Here is a 25,120-nt window from a genome sequence, read left to right on the forward strand (position 1 = left end):
GGGCAAGGGGAGAATTTGTCGTGGGTGCTAACAACAGTTGCTTGGTGTTTTTCACTCATGTATCATACTTCAAAATTCCAGATGCCCTCAAAGTTGAATGAAGGTGGCTATGTGCTTGAGACTGCACCACTGAAGTCAAAGGGAGCTTTAACATTGACTTTAAAGGGTACAGTATCAAGCCCTATAAGCCTATGGGGTGAGTGAAGCCAGAAAGAAAAAAAGGACTGTATTTTAAAGGTGAGGGAAGAGTATGCCTGACAAAAATTATGAGCAAGATGAGTGCAGAATTTATTTGCTCTCAGAATACTCTCTAACCTAGGTAGTTCTCATCTGTTCCTCAAGCAGAGTTACTTTAACATCCATCTTTTAACATTCTTTTTTTTTTTAAATGGAAGAGCCTTGATAGGTTGAACGTCCTTCATTTATTCCCTAATCACAAACATCACTGTTTTCTTATCTGTGGGCATCTGCTTCTCCAGAAGCTTTGTAGGTTTATTTCACCAGGGCTTTTGAAGTGATTATCTCAACTCAGTGAGCATTTTGAAAACTGCCCCAATTTTTGAACCAAGTTCTGGAAGTGCATACACAATTGACCTTGGAAAATGGGAAAGGGTAAAATAATGCATGGTCTCTGCTAAGGGTAGAAGCAGAAGCTTTACCCCTAGTTTTCACAAATAGTTTTCCCCAACAATGTGTTTAACTACATGTGTGTCATTCCCCCACCTCTCTACAAACACTGATTCAAATTACATTTACCTATTATGAGCCAGCAGTTTCATGTCTGAATGTGCATCTGAACTGTAGGCGTCTGCATTTTTGTGTCACTCAAATGCATCAAATAGAGCTACTGATATGACACATATGATTTAATCCAACTCTTCCTGAGAACACTACTTTAGCTTTCTATATTCTTTTCTTGCTCGTATATGTATTTTATTTCCTTTTTTGATTTGTGCCCTCTAAAGCTGTTATGCCTCTTTGTAGTTCTTGCACATCTGTGATTTAAAGTTTTAATTATATTACTTAAATTAAGGTGGATAGCTTAGAGCAGAGAGAGAACACTGAGAATTCCTTCCTTTCCAATTCACCCACACAGGAGACAATCAAAATTTGTCTGCAAAGTGCTAAGCGAAATTGTAAGAAGGCTAGTACTGTGTGAAGCAACCCAGCCCCCAGGGATATGTGATGAGTTCAGTCATGGCCCTGTTTCACAGACTTCCATCCATCAGGAAACTGTCAAGCACCTGTGATGCGGAAGCACTGGCTCGACATTTTCAAAGATGTGCAGTACTAAGAGCCACTGTACAGCATGTTCCCCAAGCATACCTTGAACAGCTGTAAGGCCCTCCTCCACAGCACTCCAGCGCTGGAGGTGTTCCCCACTCTTTACAGTCCCACAGCTCTCCACAACCAGAATTTATTTCTAAATTAATGGATCTAGCAGACAAGATTCAAAATTACACATTGCACATTTGATTCACAGCTGGTTGTGTAAAAATGGGATTAAAGTGATAGTGATCTCAGTGATCTTTGATATTATATTTTTTTAAAGTCTCTGGGTAAATGTATTCTGCAGCTGGGAGTGTGCTGGTAGACAGACATGCCCTAGCTCTGCTTGAACTAGTATGCTAAAAATAGCAGTGTGGCCAGGGCAGTATGGGCAATGGGCTCAAGCCACCCATCCGTGTACAGTCACACATGACCCTCTGGGTAGGTACCAAGGCTGCTAACCTGAGCTGCTGCCTATGCTGCTGTGGCCATACTGCTATTTTTAATGCACTAGCTTGAGTGGAGCTAGCATGTGGCTGTCCACCCATGCTGGGAAGCAGGCACCCAGCTGCAGTGTAACATATCCTTTATGTCAACAAAAGGCTTAGCTCAGGCTTAGGGACAGTTCTTGCCAGGTACCATACATGGTTTAGTCTTTAACTGTGTTTCTGGTGCTACAGCAGCTATTCCAACTGGAGTAATAAATTTGTCTTGAACATGAAATATCTACTCCTTTAACTTGTACAAAATCCCACTGGGCAAAGCCAATCAAATCACAATTTCAGAGGTAGAGAACGATGGTTAATTTATTGTGGGTTCATGACTGCTTTTTCAATGCCGAGATGAAGCCCTGAAAGCTCATCAGTTAATGGTAACTACATTTATAGGCCTAAAAATCAGTTATTAATATGGACGTTGTCCTGAGATATTTTTTTTTAAATCCTGGAATAGTTTGAATCCATGGATATATAATGGCTTTTCAAGTTTGAGGCATTAATTTAAATCCAACTCTGGCCTCACCAATTTAAAATATTTCTAATCAGATTGCTGTGATGGGAAACTTTTAGACAGAGAAGATTTAGTGCCATTAGGTCAGTTTCTCATGGAATAAACTCTCCTTAACCAAATACATACCAGCCTACTCATAGCTGTATCAGCTGAAAGTCTTTGCACACACTAATGATAGCATGAAGGGAATTAACTGTTACCTACCTGCAGTCTTTCTAAACCAAGACAGAGGCAAGTAAGTGAAACCAAATGGAACTATTATAAATCGGTGATCTCAGTATAAGACAGGTGCCTGGCAAATGAACATCCAAGCTCATCCTCTAGCTTTATTATTAAAATATTATGATTAATATCTTGCCAACTCTGCGCTAGGAGCTTCAGACAGCTAAGCAGAAAAGGTATCTTTCCAAACTTACAGGATAAATACCTAACTTAAAAATCATAGGAAGGGACAACTGATACAAAGTAGTTCCCTGGTGCCATCACTGCACATTACATCATAAAACAGAGCACATCAATTTGATTAAAATGTTGTCATGGCATTTTTGGAAATTCTGGAGCTGGGTAGTGTTAGGAACAAATGACCCATAGGACATACTATGGGAAAAAATCGTCTGTCATTTGTAATATTGGGGTAAGGTGGGAATCTGCAAGTTGCTCTAGTGGTGACGTTTGAGACCTAAGAGATAGGATATTCACACTACTGAAAAAGGTCAAACTCCCAAATTTGAAAGGATACATCAAGTAGAAAGAAAACAGGTTTACAAAACCAAAAAGGGCTAAATCCTGGGGAAAAGGAATTTGTTCTGAAAGAAAACATTACATGGCTGGGAAACACAATTGTCAGCACCAACTGATCAGGGTGTCTACACAGCTGGGCCATGGCTGCTACTACAGGGCACTAGGTACATGTTCTGAACTCTGTGGCTTGGGTTGGGTGATCTTCAGTGGTACCTACTGCACAAAGTTTCCTTCACAGTTTTATATCTGAAACAGGCTAAGTAAAACAAAAACAAAAACTGACTGTAATAAAAGACTGCTGATCAGAAAATAATTTCTTAAAGGGGATTAGCACCCTTCAGACAAGAAAGGCAGCAGAATATAGTTTCAGCACTAAATAGCAAACTATTACTTGAGTAGAGGTGAAATTTCAACTTATACTTTTTCTCCAGCTGTGGAGACTGAATCTCAAAAGACATGAAAGTGAATTAGATGGATGGTGTGAAAAAAATATTTTAATTTGTAGCAGCTGTCCTGGCTTACTGTGAATTAATAAACACCTGCAGACAAAATTAAGATGCTTATTAAAGGTCGGTAAGTTTTTACAGCAATGATAATAAGGAAAACTAATACAGTTTTCAAAGGTTATTAGAATTTAAGCTAGACGCATTTGTTCTAAATAATAAATTATCCAGTGTTGTTCACTTCTGTTACTCAGACTGCACAGGCAGGAATACTCACACAGACACACATTGACATATGGCAGCACTATAATATAGAGTATCTTATATAGGAAGCACTACCATTATTAAACTCATTCACCCATTAGTGATTTTTCATTAAATTATCCTTTTCCACTGGTTCCTGGCCAAAACAAAGACAACAAAAAGTAAGATCTTATTTTAAAAAGAAAAAAAAATCAGTAGACAGAATTCCTGATGCAGCTACTGCTCACAGAGCTATGGTTGTAATGCAATCTCCACTTCTCTGACACACAGTATATACATAAATGCCACATCACAAAACAGGTAGTTTGTTTCGCTTGTATTTTAATGGTGACATGCAACGTGCTTCATTACTTTGGGACATATTTTGCCCTGTCCACCTCCTTCTCCCTAGCATCCTACCATAGGCTGAGCCCAATCCTTGTTCCTGGTAAGTCAATGGCAAAAATCCATTAACTTTTGGCATTATGGTTCATCTCAAGGCATGCACATTTCTGTCTGAGCTACTTATATGGTGCTCATCACCACGGTATCTGAGCACCTCACAATCATTAATGGATATATCCTCACAACACCCCTGTGAGATAGAAATGTGCTATTATCCCATTTTACACATGGGGGACTTAGGTACAGAGAGGCTAAGTGACTTGCCAACATGGGAACTTAAACCCTGGTCTCCCAAATTCTAGGCTAGGACCTTAACCACTGGACCAGGCTTGAACACGTTTGGCTGGCTGCTCTCAGCCCCAAATTTCTCTTTTGAAAAAGAGGAAGGGAGGCGCTCACCAGAAGGGCAGCAGAAAAACCCTTAAAAGAAGAAGGCATTACAATTTTTTTTCACATGCTATTTCAAAAGTACTCTATGAGAAACTAGCGTTATTTAACTATTAGTTTCTTTAATTCCAGGTTCATAGTATCCCTTTAAAATGGTGACTGATAAAATATGAGTCCTGCTCACAGAAGGAACAGCACCTCTGCCTTTGGATGGCAAGTATGTTATACAGAGGCTTTATGCAGATCCTCTATCAGGCTTAGTGATTCTATGGTCATGCTTGTATGTCTGCATTCTTACAGCATCAGAGTACTATTCAACACTGCCAAGGGGGCCTAACTGAACACCAAAAAAGTCAATGTTACTGTAAAGACTTGCTCCACCTACTTCTTTACGCGCTGAGTGAACTCAAACCATTTGGAAACAAAAAGTCATTTTAAGTTGCTCAGTTGTTTATAATCAACACACGTAATGTAGCCAATAATACTGAGAACTTTATTTTTAACCATCTTCAATTCTAAGGAAACTGAGTCATAACATAAACCTACTGCCTGTAGTTCAATTTTAATCCACAAAAAAAGCTTCCTATATTTTATAATAGAGGGTCAGATCCTGTGCAATGTCCAAGGCCCTGAAGGCCCTAATATAACAAAACTTCCATCATTTGATGACCCAGAAGAGGGCAGGCAGAGAGGAAGGTAAGGAGGACTCTACAATCCCAGCTTCCTTGGACCACACATGATAGTTTAGTTTTATTTCTTTTCTAAAACTTTCTTTCGTGATTAAAGTGTACCTGGGGGTTTGGCTGGTTCAGAGAACCAGAGCAGACTCTAGGCATAAGCAGACTAAGCGTTTAGGGCCCCAAGCAGCTCAAGGTGGCCCCCTATTAATTATTAGTATATGTTATGCATGTTGGGGCCCCCCCAAATATTCCTGCTTAGGGCCCCCAATGGGCTAGCACCGGCATGCAGAGAACTGTTAATCATCAGTCCTGTATCAAAGAGTCCTGTGGCACCTTATAGACTAACCGAAGTATTGGAGCATGAGCTTTCGTGGGTGAATACCCACTTTGTCAGATGCATGTAGTGGAAATTTCACTACATGCATCCGACGAAGTGGGTATTCACCCATGAAAGCTCATCCTCCAATACTTCTGTTAGTCTATAAGGTGCCACAGGACTCTTTGTTGCTTTTACAGATCCAGACTAACACGGCTACCCCTCTGATACTTGACAGTCCTGTATGTATATACTGTTATTCTGGGAGTTACCAGATGAGGCTGTTAAACATAGCCCTGCAAATTCTGAGTGTGCAAGCAGTGTACACTTTGAAGAAAGGCTGTATTGTTGTTATTTCTGTGCTGTAGCTTCTTTTTTGGGGAGCTGTTGCAAGCAGCAAGAGCTTTAATCTTCCTAACCATAGTCAACTCTTGGTACAGGGTTGCTTCCTGGGAACTAAGCATTCATGTTTGGTCTGAGATTCCTGAAAATGAGGATTGCTGCGTGCTGTTTGTGACTATCTCTGTTCCAGATGTATATAGTGTAAACAAACAAGTGGTACTGTGAAAATACTCCACATTTCTGATTTCTCCTCTGGGGGAAACTGACCTGCAAAACCACAAATTCTACTACTGTTAGGCAGAGGGGTGACCCATAGATAGACTGATTGATTATGAAAGAAAAATCAATACAGCTCTCTCATATTTATGGCTGTCTGTCTGTACAGGTCTCTGTGTGAGAGACTTCAGTGGGGTTTGCTGGGATGTAAGATCAGGGAAGAATTAGGAGGTAGAAGGGGAAGAGAGAGAAGTCAGTGATTTGTGTTTCCTAATCTATTTCTCAGTAGGAATGAGATCATGAAATTTTGATCCAGGGTCTGAATGGAAATACGGTCCTTCATGGATATGGTTTACAATTTCAAAATATTAGACATGCTGAGGATTCATGTAGGTAGATAAACACTATTTTAATAAAAGTTCAGGGAGAACAAGGGATTGCCTGGATATGCATGTCCTGCATATCACTGGCTGAGGAGTGACGTTTGATGCAAAGCAGTTATTGTCAGGGTTTCAGTATACTGACATTTCCTTTTGAGAAAGGATCAGGAAAAAAACTAGCTCTTAGGGAGTGTAGTGAGGTGGTGTGGTTCCCTGCCACCCCAGAGAGAGACGAGCCACTCCAGACACCAGAGTGGGCAGAGCCAGAGAGCTCTGAGTCCGCCCCCGAGAGGGTCAGGTGTTGCCCCAGAAGTATAAAGGCCTGACCTCAGGGCTCACTGGGGAAGCAGCTGCCGGGGAGGCCAGACGCATCCAGCCATTGGGAAAGCCCAGCAGCCTGCGGAAAACCCGAGGACTGTCCCGACCTGCCCCGCACCAGCTTGACCAGCGCGAGAAGACCCAGCGATATCATGTGAATCTATTGAAACCATGGTGGGAGCAGGAGGGCCTATTAATTAACCCTTACCCACTGGAACCAGAGTTGGGTCCCCGCGAACTCCTGACAGAGGACCCCGCAGGCCCCCAGCTTGGCGACACGCTCACAGAGGAGCAGCGAAAGCAGGCTCAATGTCCCCTGCAGGCTGTCACGGTCCTACCCAGTTACACGACCCTGGTCCATCATGCCATCCAGACCGAACCGGGGAAGATAATCCGGGAGATGCCCAGGCCCCTGCCACACTGAATGCGGCCCTAGGAGTCACTGAGCCATTGCAAAGTGAGTGGCACAGTCCAGTGGTCTTGGTACCCAAGCCCAATGGAACACGGCGCTTCTGTATAGACTTCCGGCAGGTCAACGTGATCTCAAGGTTCGATACATATCCTATGCCCCGTGTAGTTGAACTGCTTGGTCACCTAGGGGAGGCCTGTTTCATCACCACCCTCAACCTCAGTAAGGGATTTTTAAGTCAGTAAGTGGTACTGCAGATCCCGCTCGACCCCATCTCTAAGGAGATGATGTTCGCCACCCCAACGGGACATGGGGCCCCAGCGATGTTCCAATGACTAATGGATTGCCTTCTACAGCCCCATCAAGACTATGCATCGGCGTATTTAGATGACGTCGTAGTCTACCATCGCCAGTGGGAGGACCACCTGGAGTGCGTAGCCGCGGTCCTGAGATCCCTGCGAAAGGCGGGCCTAACGGCCAATCCAAAACAGTGTTGCATTGGGTGCCTGGGCACCTGACTCACCAGTGCCCCACCCTGACCCAGGGCCTAGGCTCACTGTGTTTATTTGTACCTTTACTAAGGCCACAGAGGAAGACTCCCCTGGCCGGACTAATTCCCTGCAAGAGCTATTCCGAAAGGTAGTGAGGCGGTGTGGTTCCCTGCCGCCTCGGAGAGAGACGAGCCCCAGCTAGCCTCTACAGGGAGCCCAAGATCTTATAGATCCCAAGCCAAGCTTCAGTCATGATAACCAACATTCTGTCAAAGAATGTACTTGACCAGACCTTGTATCATTAATAGCGACAGTCATCACCAAATATAACAAGTAAGAAATGTGACAGCAGATTGGAAAAAAAACAGGCTGACAAAAGGATCTCTGTCACTGAGCTGACTCCACCTGCCTACTGGGAACATGGGCCAGTAAGACGATGGGCCAGTAAGACTGGGGGCCAACATCCTAGAGTTGCTCAGTGCCTCAGTGTCAGCCGTGCCTTCCTCAGAGCTGAGATGCTGGGAATGTGGGTTCTGAGACCGCAGCCACAGGAGGAGGAAGGCATGATCTTGTCTTTCCTTTCTTACCCTGGCTCATAGAAAGGAAGGTGGATTCAGGGTTAGAGTTCAGCCCAGGACTTGGGAAATTCACTGTTTTGCTACGGATTTCCTTTGCAACTTTGGTCAGGTCACTTAGTGTCTCTGTGTATGCCTCAGTCCCTCATCTTTAAATTGGGATCATAACACTTCCCTACTTCATTGGGATGTCGTGAGCTGCTCAGACACTATGGTAATAAAAGTCATATAAGTACCTAAGAGAGGCGAATGAACGAAAGGGAATTTTTTTAAAGGGTCAGAGGGGTAGCCGTGTTAGTCTGGATCTGTAAAAGCAGCAAAGAATCCTGTGGCACCTTATAGACTAACAGATGTTTTGGAGCATGAGCTTTCACCCACGAAAGCTCATGCTCCAAAACGTCTGTTAGTCTATAAGGTGCCACAGGATTCTTTGCTGCTTTTTTTAAAGGGATGATTTTGGCTTCACCCTGATGTCCAACAGCCTGTGACCCACCTTTTCCTCATGGCCCCAGTGCCAAGAAACAATGCTCTCAGTGACTTTCAACAGCTGACTCTTTGCACTGAAGAGAAACTATTATTTCAACAAGTTTTCTTTCTGAACGGGTCACCCTTACCACAGTGTTCTACCGTAAATAGCTGAAAACACTGCAACTAGAAGTATTATTCCTACTGTACCTGAGGGCATTGCAGTGGTATTTTTAACAGGCATATAGACACCTAAAAAGCTTGACTATAACTTTGAATTGTCTTAAAAATGGAACCGTTTTTAACATGGTCTGATGTGATTTGAACAATGGGGTTTCCAACAACTTGCTAATTTTTAGCTTGGAGCAGGTAATACCTTTGGCCTGGTATAAATATCTCCCCTTAAGCTGTATGCATGCGGAAGAGTGTCATGCATGGATCATGCCCTGAGGATGAAATATGTATGATGGTGTATGTGGGCATGTGCACATACACAGCACCATCCTGTGGACCCTGCAAAGGACATTAGAGCTATGGTCTGTGCAGGGGACAGAGGAGAAGACTGGCCAGGAGGGGGGAGCAGTGGTTGAGTGAGGGGTGTACATGAGTCATGTGGCTGGCCCCAGACTCCTGTGGTTCCCAAGGATTTGCCAGGTCTGGGTGCACAATATCCTATGAAATAGTTCATAGCATGACTATGTGGGAGGAACGCTGCCTGGGATTCTTATGGAGATTTCCTCCCCTCCTATGGATTTTAATGATTTGGGACACTGAAAGGATCTGCATGGAGAATCATATTCTACCTCCTACAATAACAAGTATTTTTTAAACCTTTTTTACTGCTTCCATGGGCTTATATCTAATGGCCAAACACTGTAGTTGTTAATCAGGTAAAACATATATTGACTCCCAAGACTGGCCCTACCACTGGAATGAGCGCAGTGGTTGAAAAGGTCCCAGACTCTAGAGAGAAGTTGGATCAAAACAGTAGTGCAGTGCCTGTGGAAAAAGATATTGTCATAAATATCTACATAGCATCAAATTCCACAATACTTTCTCCAGGCACTTTGAGCTCTTCTGGTTCAGACAGATATTTACTTGGTACAGAGTGGTAAAAAGTTTCAGAGATGTGTTATGTTTTGCTCAGCTGTCCTTATATGCTGTCAAAGTCCTGCCATCCCCTGGTCCTTTATGGATCTGTTTCATTTTCCACTTCTCTGGATGCAGATTTACTGATATTTTTTTAAATATAAAAAACATCTAAGAGCTTTGGTGAACACACATGGAGAGCTACCAGTGCAAAGCTCTTGCAAGGGAAAGAAGCAAACAGGAGACATATATAGAATAAATATTTCTGAGCTATAACATACGTTTTTTATGGCTGATGAATGGTAGGAAATTATTATATTTTTCTCTGGAAAATTCAATAAAAACTGTCTAGATCAGGGATTGGCAACCTTTCAGAAGTGGTGTGCCGAATCTTCATTTATTCACTCTAATTTAAGGTTTCAGGTGCCGGTAATACTTTTTAACGTTTTTAGAAGGTCTCTTTCTATAAGTCTAAAATATATAACTAAACTATTGTTGTATGTAAAGTAAATAAGGCTTTTAAAATGTTTAAGAAGCTTCATTTAAAATTAAATTGAAATGCAGAGCCCCCCGGACTGGTGGCCAGGACCCAGGCAGTGTGAGTACCACTGAAAATCAGCTTGCGTGTCGCCTTCGGCACCTGTGCCATAGGTTGCCTATCCCTGGTCTAGATCAAATTCTCTGACCAGATACTTGACTATGAAAAGCACCTGGAAGCTAACAATGTAAGCCAAAGTTAAAATCAAGTCTTTCTCTCTTTTCTTTCAAGGGTGTTTGTGTGAAGCAGGAAAGGATCCTGACAACCAATCTGGAGTTTAAATACATTTTGTGGAAGTTTCTTGTAAACCAGAAAAGTAAATATACATGTTTTGTTCCATTAAGGATCAAACACAAATCCTACAGGGCTTCCCTCATCTGAAGTCCAAAGATGTATAAAGAGGCTCTTTTTCATCAAGTTACGGAGAGGGAAGCGGTGCAGTACAATATATAATTCTCTCAGTTTTAGCCTTCTTCCTGCAGTTCATGTGCCAGTTTCTGGAACCCCAGTCTGGCAGCTCTTCACTGCTTGGCAAAGCAACCAGAAAATCCCTTTCATAGGGGGAATCCCTAAGTGGCATAGAACTTGCTACTGCTCCTTCTCAGCCTAGGGCCTGCAACTGAAAAAAAGGTGTGATCAGAGAACCTCTGCACTGCAGCTGTTTTTCTTACAGCCATTTGCAGCTGGGTGTAAATTAGAGCAGTCTTCAGGCTGCCGTGATTTATGCTGGGACTAAACTTGTTCCTGACTAGCACCAGAATACAGGGGATTACAAATAAGGCATACAACCTTCTTTGCCCTTCCCCTGTTCCGAGCTGCCTCAAGCACAGATCAGCGTCTAGGACCCTAACTCTTGGTATCAGACTCATCTCCCAACAGCACATCCCATTAGAATGTTAATGGACTAGTTACCTTCAAATATTTGAGTCCAGGGAAGATATCTGTGCTCACAGGGAAAGGGTTCACTCCTTCTCCAGTGACTTCTGGCCAGCAGCCATACACCCTGTCACAGGCTGGAATGATTTTTTTTCCTCTGACCATTACTTTTTAAAAAAGTGAAGGTCAGGTTAGACTATTTTGAAGTCAGACTAGGTCTATTTCTTTTCTGCTTCCTAAAGATCAACAGGACATTTTCCAGGTCTGCTAAACTCAAGCAGGTGGCAGGTGCAGTGTTCAAGGCTAGTATCAATGCCTGCTGCCTGGCCTTGATCCCTCAGGAGTCCTCAATCCCACCCTAGACTGTTGCCTTTCTTTGAAAATGGGAAGGATGTCTCCAGTACTCTCTGCCAGCCTACCAGCTTCTTAGGTCTTCTTCCTATGGTCCCCCATCCCATGGTCATTGACCTTTTCTTGCCCATGGCAAGTCAGGTTCCCCTCCCTCACGTCTTCTTTCTGAGTCACCACAAAGGTTGTTCCCCCAATTTAAAGCACCCAGTGGGAGAACTGCTGCTGGCCATACCTGGTTCAAATGACAGAAATAGCAACTCTTAGTGGGGGATTGGACATCTGGGGAAAAAGCGAATCCCAAGACCATCCTTCCTTTCTTTCCTCTTTTTTAAGACCAAGATTGGTCATTTACCCACTCTCACTTTTCCCCTCTCCCCTCCAAATATCAGGGATTCCATCAACTATTTAAAACAAAAGGTACACATCAACTTTGTGTTTAGGTGCCTAATTTCTGGGAATTTGGCACCGAACTGCCAGTGGAAATCTACCCCAAACTCTATTTATTAGACAATGAGGACATCAGGTTGGCATTTTATTTGAGCCTTCTTATTTTCACTGGAAAAATCATCATTGCATTAGCCACCACAATACTATACTTGTGTTTAACAATCCAATTCAACTCTGCACTCACATAGCTTCCAGTGGTCCCCTGCCCCCACCCTGTCCAGGTTTTGTTTTTTGTTATGGTTAGTGACAGTTTTTGGTTTCTATGGTTTATCAACGGTTTCCCTTACCCACAGCATCTATTCCTCTGAATGAAAGTCTGGCATGATTGGAAGCTGGAAGGAAAACCACAACTGAATGGCCAGGCACACACTTAACACTTATCTCTAACCACAGACTGATACGGTTACTGGATTTGACTAACGGCTATCAATCAGCCCAACTGTAGACACTTGAGAAGATATCATCCAGCAAAGCCTAGCAGGAAAATGTGAGCTAAACAGCAGCATTATATATTTTATGTAGGGTCTGTCTACCCTGAATGACAATGTCACTGTCCTGAGACCTCTTACCTCTTTTTTTTCCTGCTTGATAACCTCAGACTTACTCTGATTGTTCAGCCTTCCTTCTCTTCATTAATGTGCATATGTGCTGTATCCAGAGTCAGTGGGAGTTTTGCCACTGATTTAGGATTGAGCTGAAAACACTGTTTGTCAACATACTAAAACAACATGGACCAGTGCACACTTCTGCCTTTCCTTTGTCTGTTAGTAGGGCTTCAATGAAGATGTCACTGTTATCCTGTCAGACTGGGAAAACAAAGGGTTAAATTAGTGGCCTAGGTTCAGCCAGTCTTGATTATATGAATCCAAGAGTCCAGTAGAAATTCTGGAAAAAAAATCTCTCTGATAGACTGGCCACTTGTCTGGGGAGGAAAAAAAATCCTGTTTCATTAGGTCTGGTTTGGAAAAACCATCAGCCTCCCACACATCCATATGCACATGAATGGCAGAGGAATAAAGGAGAAAAAGTGCAGAGTACAGAAATACTGAATGCTGACTGGATCTTTCCAAGGGATGAAACCTTCTCCCAGTACAGTTGCTCTGGTCTGTGGTGAACTTTTATGGCACTTGCACTTAAATCATTCTTGTAACAAAGCAAGATAATTTCCAAAAATGGCAAAAACTCACTCAGGCCAAAACTGTATCATACCTTGGTTCAAAGGTTGCAAATTGAGCTGTGGAGTTATTACAACTATAGGCAGCACTGTCCACCTTTATTTTTCTAAAACAAAAAAACAAGTTTTGTTTTTAAGTTTTCCTGCCACCAATACCTAACTGAGACCAAACAGATACTTGCTAAATGTGTTTTTGTGCTCTTGGTCCAGTAGATACGCTGGTTTAAATTTTATTGTAAAACACAAGAGAATATGATTTCAAACTTTGTGTTTGAAACTGGTTGCAAGATAAAGATACCAGTTTTCTCTTAAATCTCATTTAAGGAGTCTGCCACTTTACAGGGAAACCGGTAGTTATGAGCAGGATTCATAGACATGTCTTTGCATGGCTAATTTTTACCTAGGGTGCTGCACCATCTTAGTTTTTTTTATCCTCTCCCATCAATATCCAATCAGAGATGTCTCCCTTTTCCTTATTTTCTCTTATCCTTTCACTCTTGCTGTCTCCACTCCTTTTACCTTTTCTGATATTTACCGTTTTGAAAAGCACCCGATGGCCCTGTTCTCTCTCTGCTTCAGGGTGGCATTTCAGAAATCTGCCCAAGTAGAATTGGGAACCTAGAAAGATATGTTTTAGGGTAAGATCTGCAAAGAGAGGAAGAGCTGACTATGCAGAGTGATACAGGAAGGCTGTAAATAAACTGAAATACTCCAGCAGTTCCACATCTACAGTGCAGTGCACACCAAGATAGGGGAGGAATCAGTGACCAGATATTCTCAAGCACAGGGATGCATCTGACAAAAGAACTAGCATGGGTCTGAAATGAGACCATATGGGAAAAAAGGACTCTGGAGATGTTATTACTGACACATGTATCAAAGATTAAAAAAGGAACATGGGCTCCACTCATCCCATTCCTATGTTACCAACATACATCAGGCGAAATCCTGGCCTCACTGAAGTAACTGCACAACTCACTTTGACTTCAGTGGGGCTAGGAGTTAATCCATAATGTGTGTACATAAGAAGTGGTGGTAAGGGGAACTCAGTGAAGAATGACTCACAGTACAGCACACAACGACTACCAATAATCGTTATGGCATAAAGACCAAGGGTGAAATTCTGCCCCATTAAAGTCAATGTGAGTTTTACCACTGAGTTCAACGGGGTCAGGATTTCACCCCAAGCATGTTACAGGTACACCTCTGTCATCTCCTCCCCTCTGGGTCTGCGCTGAGTGCAGGTCAGCTAGGCCACAAACTCTTCAACCACCTTCTTCACCCTTCACTGAAACACGTGTTCTAGGGAAGCAATAAGCACTGTATTGATAAAGATGAGCTGGTATTCTGGTGCATGGTACTTTGTGGCTAGTGTTATGCTACATGATGCTTTATTGTTGAAACATATCCACTTCTGCAACCACATCAAAATTTTGTATAATTTCAGCTGGAATGACAAAAAAAAGTTTTCTAACTGATGACAGGCTGTTACTCATATAACTTGCAATTTAGATCACCCGTGCCAGGCCTGGCACAAAGTTTTGTGTATATCCTTGAACTTGAGCCAATGGGGAAGTGCCTTACAAAACATTAAAAACCTCTACTATTGATCTATGATTAAGGCTGATTCAGCAGAAAGTTATATTTCATTCACACCAATCTGAAATGAGACCTATACTCTGGCTAATCCAAGCACAACAGTCTGTTGCAGCCTTTGGGCCACTGTAAGCACTATGAGCCGGATTCTGATAGCCTTGCTTCTGGTTAGTATCCTATTCCCAGAACGGTTCCAATGAAGGCAATGGGACTATTTGTGGAGTATGATAGCCTTACTCATACTGAGTAGTATCTTATAACACAAATAGTTCCATTGACTTTTTTAAAATTATTCTGGGAATGAGACACCACTCAACATGAGTAAGACAGGCTATCAGAATCTCAGCTGATATAAAGAGATCAGAACATCAGTTAGAAATGACAGAAGTTTAAAAACATTTTCAAGTGAAAGCAAACGAGAATGGGGGAAGGAACAGAAAATAAGTCTCTGGTGATTTGGCAAAAAGAAAAGGATGGCTGGAATGCTGGACCAATAGGCAAACTTAAAAAAAAACAAAAACAACTCTCCTACTCTTACCCCCTCAATGCCAGATGAAAAGCAGATGGGTAGTGACCTAAGTTCACTGCTATTTTTCAGCAGAAGTAGCTGCTTCACTTATTGAATGTTTTGGAAATAATACATGGGAGTTTGCAAAATTTTACAGTTTATTGCCACCATGTTCACAGTAGAATAGATTCTCTTTTGCAATTTATTAAGGATGTTAAAAAGACAACATATATCATACAAAGGTTATTGCAAAATTAACTCAATGCAACGATCCATAAAGAAGATATTCAATGCTATTCACTGCAGTTTAATGACAGTGAAGCCTTAAATTCTGCTTATGACATATGTTGGGCTCCTGCATGTTCAAATATCTTAATCTGTAAATCATAATGTTACTAATTAAACAACATAGCACATATACACTTGGCAGATTCCTGACATACACAGTTTTTGACTGTCTCCCAGATTTAGGACTGAGAATGTCAAACTGACCCTGTCTTTGGCAGGGACAACAGAAGGCCTGGTTGTATCAAACTCTGCTTCAAATCAAATCTTATTTCTACTAAAAATCTGCCATTTTTTACCCTTAACCCAATATCTGAATTTGCACAATTGTTCCTAATTCAATTGATCATGTTAGATTTTTGGATTTGGAGAGTGAGTGCTGTGTTATAAAAAATGAAAATTTAATTCATAGGGTTCACATAAGGCAATTTTATATGGTTTATACAAGACAATATTTCATCTAGGACGGTGCTATAAAATAGATGACAGGTTTTTTGAGCAAATCATAAAGCGTTCTCTGTTTGGTTGTTTGTCATGTTTTACGCTCATTATCAATGCAAAAATGAAACTTTTTTTTATTCTGCAAGTGAAATCTTGGAAAAATCAGTGTCATTGTGAACCTTATATGGAATAAAACTTAGTATCTAAAAGTTGCAATGGAGGACTTAACTGAAACTCCTAAAATCCACATTCTCCTTTTCTCTCATTTTCTGATCTCATTTATGAGTCATACAGAGGGTGGAGTGTAGTAAATCTACTCTGGCCATTTGACTAGGCAATAAGCCCAAGAACAAATATTTTTCCATATGTTACCATTAATAAACAGTGAAATCCCAAAGTCTTTTTGCAAGGCTTCAACTAGCATTTTGAACTTCATATATCGCAAATTCATCTTTGTCAAGAGGTATTGCTATCGCATTTTTGTTTCTAGAGGTCCTTGTACTGTGGCTACACCTTTGTAATTTGTAAAAAATAGAATATTCATTTTTAAGCTCAAAGGTGAGCCATTTTCCTTTAGATTTTCATATTCATTTATTTAAAAGGTACATCATTTTATTTCACAGTAGCTGTTCCAAAATGGTGTATGAGGTTTCTGTAGGCACATCACCAATAGGCTGGATAACACCATATATTTCTTGCAGTAGTTTCTGGTTTTCATCCAAAATGCATTACATGGGATAAGAAGATCAAGTAAGTATAATACGCCAAGAGAATACTGATAGTTAATCTAACAGAATCAGTCAAAAGTAAGTCTTACTTCTGACTACATTGAAGTTTTACTACCTACATTACCCTAGACATTGTCAAAACAGTTTATTCTTCAAAAACTCCTACCTCAGTCTGTTTCTAGAAATTGACATTACAGTGACTTTCCAGATCTCAAGTATGCCAAGAGATGACTACAAGCAAACATCTGGAACTCAAAAAGCACAAACTCCAGAAGTAAGACGACCATATGGAAGGCTATGTCCTTCCTTTCTCAAAACAAATTATTTCCAGAACCTCACAATATAGACCTCTGTCCATAGACCCTTAAGCCCCTATTTATCTATATCTCAGCCATCTGGATTCAGGTGTTATGTTCTTGTTACAGTGTTCACATGTGCTTTTGTAAAAGAAAACAATGTTTTAAAAAGGGCTGTGGGAGACTCACTCCTCAGAAAAAAAGAATCCAAGATGGAAGTCACAACCCTGAGTTTATATATAATGGGCTTTTACAGTTCCAACTGTAAATAAAAAATGCTTCCAATCTTTTACTGCATACAGTGTTACAATATATAGTACTGTATATTTCTGCACAATTTTCACATTAAAAAAAATGATGATAAAACAATATTTCTTACTTCCGACGGAACATTTCTGCAAATATGCAGCCAACACTCCAAAGATCAACTGGTGTTGCATAGCTGGATTGAAGCAAAACTTCAGGAGCTCTGTACCACAGAGTGACAACCTGTAAAACAAAGAGGAACATATTAGGAGAAATATTCAATTGCAGAAATACCAGCTGGGTTGTCCAGTGACCCAGATTGTCTTAAACTTGTACAGTCTCACACACTAAGGATGGTCAGGTTTGATCATTGCTTAGATGACAGTCCTCTAAGGAAAATCCAGGTGCTGCCAGAAGTGGTGTGGAGGAGTCAATAGGTGGGATTATTCCTTCTGAATCGTGGTATTAGAAGGCACTGTACACTCATTTAAAGATGAGTCAAAAAACCTAGTCCCAACTCACTTATGGCTATTAGAGCTTCCATGGCATATTCTGCAGAAGTAGGGATATTAAGTGTGGTGTCTTGACCAAATTCCAACATGATTAATTATATTCTACTGACCTAAAATCTCCCTGAATTCTCTCTCTCTAAAATCTACTGATCTGGAGACAAATTGTAAATTGTCATATCTCTACGGAAGTCAGTCCTCCAGGGACTGTGTCTTATAGGTACTGCGATGTACTAGGGGCTGCGTGAGTAATGCAAATTGGGCTCACAAAGAGAAACCAGACAGTTAATATTTATCACTTTGTTTCCCCGCCATAGACCTAGATACAGGTACAGGCTCTAACTGTACACATTAAAGACTAAAGCTAAATTATGAACCTTCCAGCATGCCTGCACCCTTACATCCCTGACTGAGTCTGAAAAGGCTGGGGCACAATTTCAGAATCACAGCTTGGTTCCACGGTTGCCAACTTTCACGCGGTAAATAAGCACCCCGACTTTCACAATAAGCCAAAAATCAAGCTAATCCCATTACAAAACAAGGCCAAAACAAGCCAATCCCTAAGAACCCCAACACTATGACAGTGGTCTCCAAACTTTTTTGATCACACACCCCATCAGTAAAAATTTTTTGAGCATGCACCCCCAATATATGTATATTTATTTATGTATAAATTATATACATGTACTGCTATACCAGGGGTCGGCAACCTCTCAGAAGTGCTGTGCCGAGTCTTCATTTATTCACTCTAATTTAAGGTTTTGCGTGCCGGAAATACATTTTAACATTTTTAGAAGGTCTCTTTCTCTAAGACTATAACATATAACTAAACTATTGTTGTATGTAAAGTAAAAAAGGTTTTTAAAATGTTTAAGAAGCTTCTTTTAAAATTAAATTAAAATGCAGAACCTCCAGAACCGGTGGCCAGGACCCAGGCAGTGTGAATGCCGCTGAAAATCGGCTCGCGTGCCGCCTTCGGCACCCGTACCAGAGGTTGCCTACCCCTGTACTATACTAATATATTATGTACATTATAAAACATACAATAATAGAAATTTAAAAAGGATAAGATGAAATAAACAATATTTTAAAAATATTTTATTGTATTTTATTTATTAACGGTACAAAACACCTTTTTGCTCTCACAAAATAAATTATTATTAAAAATATTTTTAGTGAGAGCAATGTGATTGAACATGCTTAATTATTTCTGAAAGTCTTGGTTTAACACTTTATGATACAGCGATTCGAATGTCTGGATTGGGGTTAGGGTGCGGGAGGGGGCTCAGGGTGGGGTGCAGGGTCTGGGAGGGAGTTAGGGTGCAGTAAGGCACTCAGGATGGGGTGCAGGGTCTGGGAGGGAGTTAGGGTGTGGGAGGAGGCTCAAGGCTGGGGCAGACAGGAGGTGCAGAGCACTTACCTAGGGAAGCTCCTGTTTGGTGCAAGGGGTATGCAGGTGGCTCTAAGCAGCACAGCACCGCCCCCATGGCCACGATTCTGGGAGCTCCCCCCCCCCCCCGGGGCAGGGCCACCCAAAACGCAGGGGCTTTAGGGGCTGCAGGGCCCTGGGCTAAGGGTGCCCCAGGGCCCTGGCCTGCAGCTCTAAAGCCCCTTTTGGAATGCAGCCCTATGAGCACGGGCCGGAGGACTCAGGAGTAGCAGAGGCAGCCTCACAGCCAGCGGGAGGGGAAAGCACTGCTTCATGCCAGCCACTGGCTGTGTGGCTGCCCCTGCTCCTCCACGGGCCGGAGGACTCAGGGCTGCATTCCGAAAGGGCTTTAGAGCTGCAGGCCAAGGTTAACCCAGGGCCCTAAAGCCCCTAAAGCTCCTGCGTTCTGGGTGGCCCTGCCTACGGTGGGGGGTGGGGGGTAGGAACACATCTTCCCTGCTTGCTCATTCCCTCCCTCCTCCAGCCGCCCTTTCCCACCCCCTCGGTGGCGCTCCTCCCACCACGGCCACCAATGGATCGTCTTGAACACCCCTTGGGGCGCGCGCACCCCACTTTGAAAACCACTGCTCTATATGACTAGATCTCCCTGGCATGCAGTCTGGGACTGTGGTGGGCCCACTGTGCACCCCTGACTCTCTCCCTCCCTTGCCCATGTTTGCCCCTTGCCAATCAAAAAAAAGAAGCAACACGCCACAAGCCAAACAAGCAACAAGCCAAAAACTAACCAACAAGCAACTCACAAGCCAATTAAGCCAAAACCAAGCTCAATTTCTGCACTTCTTTCGCGAGTTTGGCATGTCTGCTTGGTTTCTATCCTATGCCTTGGTACAGTTACAATCCAGCCCTAAAGAAACAGGATCTTCAGCTGAAGGACAATACAGTATTGATAGTATGCTGTAGTTGTAAACTACAGACAATATTATAAAGAGGGAACAGGGGTCTCACAATTATTGCATTAATTTTGAGATACAAAAATACATGTGTTGGAAAGTGCAGTGTTTCTCTAGGCTTATGAAACTGAAATTAAAAAAGATACAGAAAAAGAAATAATTTCAAAGTAAAAAATAGATTTAAAATACGTGTTATTTAAAATGGTGAGTGCTGAATTTAAAGACCAGTACTCAGAAACATATGACAAAGGTGGGTTTTTAAAATAACAATATAATTGTCCTCTAAGCAGAAATAACAATCCAAGTAATCAGCTGAATTTGCTGGTTGGAACCAGCTGAAACAAAAGCAAATACAACATTTATTACAATCATTACATGCCCTGACAGCGTCTGGAGGTGTTGAATGGATAGAGGAGGGAAGTTCAAGGATATTTACACAAGTGTCACATTTGTTTTTACATGCTTTGATCTCTATTCATAAAATTTATTTTTGAAACAGTTCAATAACTTTGTGCAAACTAAAGCTGAGCTGAGCCAATTTTGACTTCAAGATACATACTCATGTAAACTGGCACAGCAACAGAAGAGGGTATAATGTAACCCCATTCATTTTCTCTGATTGATTGGTACCAAATAGGGATGCTTTTCTAACATATGTACAGGGGAAGGTAACTCTCCCTCAGAAGTTCATTCCAACGAAGGAGGAGAACTTTAATTTGCGGTCAAGATGCCATTATGAACACCATTGATAAAGGCTGCCCAGGGAATATGCTGAATCAGGTGGAGTTCCTTTTTCAATATTTTGTTTAATGATATTAAATGTATTTCTCAGTGTTTGTCTGCATATATATTCTCCTGCAGCCTTTGGGGAGAAACAAATGGGATAGGAAAAATTAATTTAAAAATTCAGAGATTTCTAGGGTCATGAATTTCCACATATTCTTTTTTTTTTTCAGATGTGGGGGCAGTCACCTAACAGAAGGGGAGGAGCAGTGTGAACTGAAGATCTGTAGGAGAAACAGGACCAAATATTGCAGATTCTGAACTTGAGATCCAAGTGGTCCTCCCCACACAAAATGAAGGAAAATTATTTACCCTTCATAACTGTTGTTCTTCAAGACATGTGGTCCTTATCTGTAGTCCACTGTGGGTACACATGCACTCCATGCACATGAGACCAGAGAATTCTAGCAAGTAGTGTCCATTGGGCCACACTAGCACCTTTGCTCTCCTTTTGCTCTGTGCTGAGAGTATAAGGGGTGGGGCTGCCCCACGCCTCTCCAGTTCCCCCTCTTACCATGAATCAGAGAGGATCTGAAGCAGAGAGGAAGGAGGGTGGGTAGTGGAATACAGATTGGGATCACACATCTCAAAGAACTCCAGTTACAAAGAAGTTTCCTTTTTTCTTTGATTGCCAATCCCTATGTGCATTCTGCTGTGGGTCACTGACAAGCAGCACTCATAGAGGAGGAGGGTGTGAGGATGCAGGTGGTATGGTTGCTTGTAACAACCACTATTCCAAAGAATACATCAGCGGAGGAGGCTTGGACTAAGGCACAATGCCTTGTGAATGTGTGGGGGGAACTTGTTGCTGCCTTGCTAATATCAAGCAGAGGTACTTCTTGGAATGCTGCTACTGAGGCTGTCTGTATTCTTGCCGAATGAGCCCATACTCCATGTGGGGGAGGAAGCAGATAAAGCAGCATACAGCCAGAGATCCACTTGGAGATCCTCTGGGAGGAAACAGCTTGTTCTGCTTTGGCAAGAAACAGCCCAGGTAACTTTCTGATCTATTTTGTTCTCTGTAGAATAAAATGCCAAAGTTCATCATGTGGCGGGAATGAAGTCTCTTTTCTATGCTGGAAGCATGGGGCTTTGGGAAGAACACAGCTAAGTGGATAGTCTGGTTTATGTGGAAATTCCAATACACTACTTTAGGGGGTGAATTTTGGATGTAGCTGTAGCAAAACCTTGTCTTTATGAATTATAGTGCAAGGAAGGTTCACCTACCAATCCATCCGAGGTGATGGCAATGAGGAAAGCAACCTTCATAGCCAAGTGAAGCATCAAACAGGTAGGCTGGGCTTCAAAAGGTGGTGTGGACTTTTCACACCCCTACCGACATAGTTGGGTTGACCTAAATTTTAGTGTGAACCGGGTCTTAGATTCCTGGCACATCACTATAGCAGTCGGCATGGATCTTTAAGCAGTACTGGCAGCATCGGCTGCAGCTTGTAATGAGAGTCTTGCCACTAACTTGAGCCCTATCCTCCTTCTTCAGGTGCTGGGTCCTTATTTGTATTCCACTATTGATACACATGCGCTTTATCTGTCTGAGACTGGAGAATGCTAGCAAGTAGTGTCCATTGGGTCTGCACCTCCACCCTGCTCTCCTCATGCGCTGTGCTGAGGGCATAAGGGGCAGTGCAGACTGACACATTTCCTGTTCCTTCTTACCACCTCCTGGCCTGAGAAGAGTTCCAAATCCCCTCAGAAGAGGTCCAGGACTCCAACACAAGCTATTGGATAGCCCAGCACCTACAGGCTCTATCTGAGTAGCACTCCTAATCAGTGAGGCCACACTGAAACCAGGAAGAACTGTAAAAAGCAACAAAGAGTCCTGTGGCACCTTACAGACTAACAGATGTATTGGAGCATAAGCTTTCATGGGTGAATACCCACTTCGTCAGACGCATGCATGCCCCTACTACTATGAGAGCAAAAAAGCAGTACTTTGTCCAGACGAAGGGAGCGGAGTTGTTCTTCCATGCTGCTCCAAACTCCACAGTCATGCAAGCAGCCATGGAAAAGTCCAGACAACACTCAACGGCCACCTGGCTGGATCAGGAGGTGAAGAATTTAGACCTTATGGAAGAAAGGTGTTTGCTGCCACCAGTCTCTCATTTAGAATTTCCAAATTCCAGGTCCTCTTGGCAAAATGTGATTGTGTTATTCTAAGTTCCTGGACTTTTAAAGACAAGTTACTCCCGAACTGGGTGTTTCCCATTCCATTAGCTCCCTCAGTGTGACGGTGAACTGCTCTGGGGCACGGTAAAGGATTGAATGCTGGTCAGACCAGCACTAACCTCCGTGACAATTTACCCCAGAACTGCAGTTCCTTTCCCAGGGAAGCATGCCACATACAGCAGCTGCTCCCTTCCTGCTGGCCACACACCTCAATTTGTAGCAGAGCGCCAATGTGAACTGTACACTCAGAGGGGACGCTGCTATTTACAGAGGACTGGGAAAGCATGCAGCATGGGAGCTGCTCCTTCCACATGACCACCGCCTGGCCCACTTCCCTGAAACTTTGCTGCCCTCTGTGCTGCACACACACAAGAGTATGTGCGTATGTGTTCGTCTGTATGTCTAGCTACCTAGAGAGAGGGGGCATCTGGTTCTTAATAATTTGGGAACTTAATTATACACTGTAAAAAGAGGTACGCAAGTTTATTTCTGACAAATATCTGATTGCTTCATACTGAGAGGGGAACTTGTTTGCCTTGGGCTGCGTTCTGATAAACTGATCTTTACCATTTACCTACAAAAGGGTCCAAGTCATATCAGGGTTTGTAACGTGCAAGTTTGAATTTCAAGATGTGAATCTCAAAATGATTGTTATTTATCAAATGTCAACTTGCACATAAGTAATAACCACAGATAACTCCTATCTTGCTAGGGATCCTCTTTTAAGAAATACAGTATGATGTAGTTTGGTTTTGACACAGAATTTCACTCACTCTTTCTCACCATAGAAACCAAGCAAATATTTGTGGACATTCCATTAACATTTACTGATAAGTAGAAATGAAAATTATTCTGAACACAGGATATGGTGAGCTGAACAACTAGCTCATCGCTTCCTCTTAACACTGCTCTCTGTCTTAGTGCTTAGGTAAGCCACATAATCAGTGAGGAGGGCCCTATCGTAGAGAAAGAGAGAACTTCGACATTACAGCTTGATAAAGTAACATTTTTAGCATAAAAAAGCATGCATCTGCATTTTCATGTGTTGCTCAACTATGCTTAACCCTTTATACCTGACACCACTAAAATGGAATGTTGGGGGCCACAATTGTAGCAAGGGGGGGGTTCAGTGATCCTGTTTCAACTTCAGTCCTCTGATTTAACAAGCTCCTCTCTTCAGCTGCCTCTCTTCTTTCCCAGTCTGTTTGGTTTCTTCAGCTCCTCCTTCCTTAGGGTCTTCCAGGTCCTTCCAATGTCACCTTCCAGTTCCTCTCCCTTGGCTCTGCCTTCCCTCCATATGCCAGTTTCTCCCTTGCTTCTTCTACTCAGAACACCTCTTCTGCCCCTACACAAATCTCCAGGCGAATACTCCCTCAAACCTTGCCACTTCCCACTCACTCTTACCTCCCTCACTTTCTCTAATCTGACACCCCCACCACCTTCCCTTTGATTATCCATAATTTCACCCAGTCTTCTTCCCTTCCTCTTGCTGCATTCAAACCCTCCCATGCCAAATGGCTCTTGTCATAATAATAATTGGAGATATACCAATCTCCTAGAGCTGGATGGGACCTTGAAAGGTCATTGAATCCAGGCCCCTGCCTTCACTAGCAGGACCAATTTTTACCCCAGATCCCTAAGTGGCCCCCTCAAGGACTGAACTCACAACCCTGGGTTTAGCAGGCCAATGCTCAAACCACTGAGCTATCCCTCCCCCGCTATCTTATCCAGCTGCCCTTTGCTTTCTCATCAATCAGATGCTCAGGTGGACTAGCGCATGAAACTAATACTTTATCTGTTAGTCATGGGGTGGGCAAACTACGGCCCGTGGGCTGAATCTGGCCCACCAGCCATTTTAATCCGAACCTCAAGCTCCTGCTGGGGAACAGAGTATGGGGCTCCAGCCAGTGCTCCAGCTGGGGAGCAGGGTCAGGAGCCGCTCCATGCGGCTCCCGGAAGCAGCAGCATGGCCCCCCTCTGGCGTCTATGTGTAGGGGCAGCCAAGGGGCTCTGCTCTGCACGCTGCTCCTACCCCAAGCAC

General features: G+C 42.6%; 1 protein-coding gene across 3 annotated transcripts in view; it reads right to left on the bottom strand.

Moving 5' to 3' along the window:
- Positions 1–25,120, bottom strand: part of CDK6 (cyclin dependent kinase 6) — a 177,556-nt gene that overhangs the window by 24,502 nt on the left and 127,934 nt on the right. For all 3 annotated transcript variants that reach the window (XM_039522421.1, XM_039522422.1, XM_039522423.1), the window contains one exon: positions 17,397–17,506. In XM_039522421.1, the coding sequence (XP_039378355.1) occupies positions 17,397–17,506 (110 nt within the window). The remainder of the gene's footprint in view (positions 1–17,396; positions 17,507–25,120) is intronic.

Source organism: Mauremys reevesii, linkage group 2 (genome assembly GCF_016161935.1).
Source record: "Mauremys reevesii isolate NIE-2019 linkage group 2, ASM1616193v1, whole genome shotgun sequence".
Classification (NCBI taxonomy): Eukaryota; Metazoa; Chordata; order Testudines; family Geoemydidae; genus Mauremys; species Mauremys reevesii.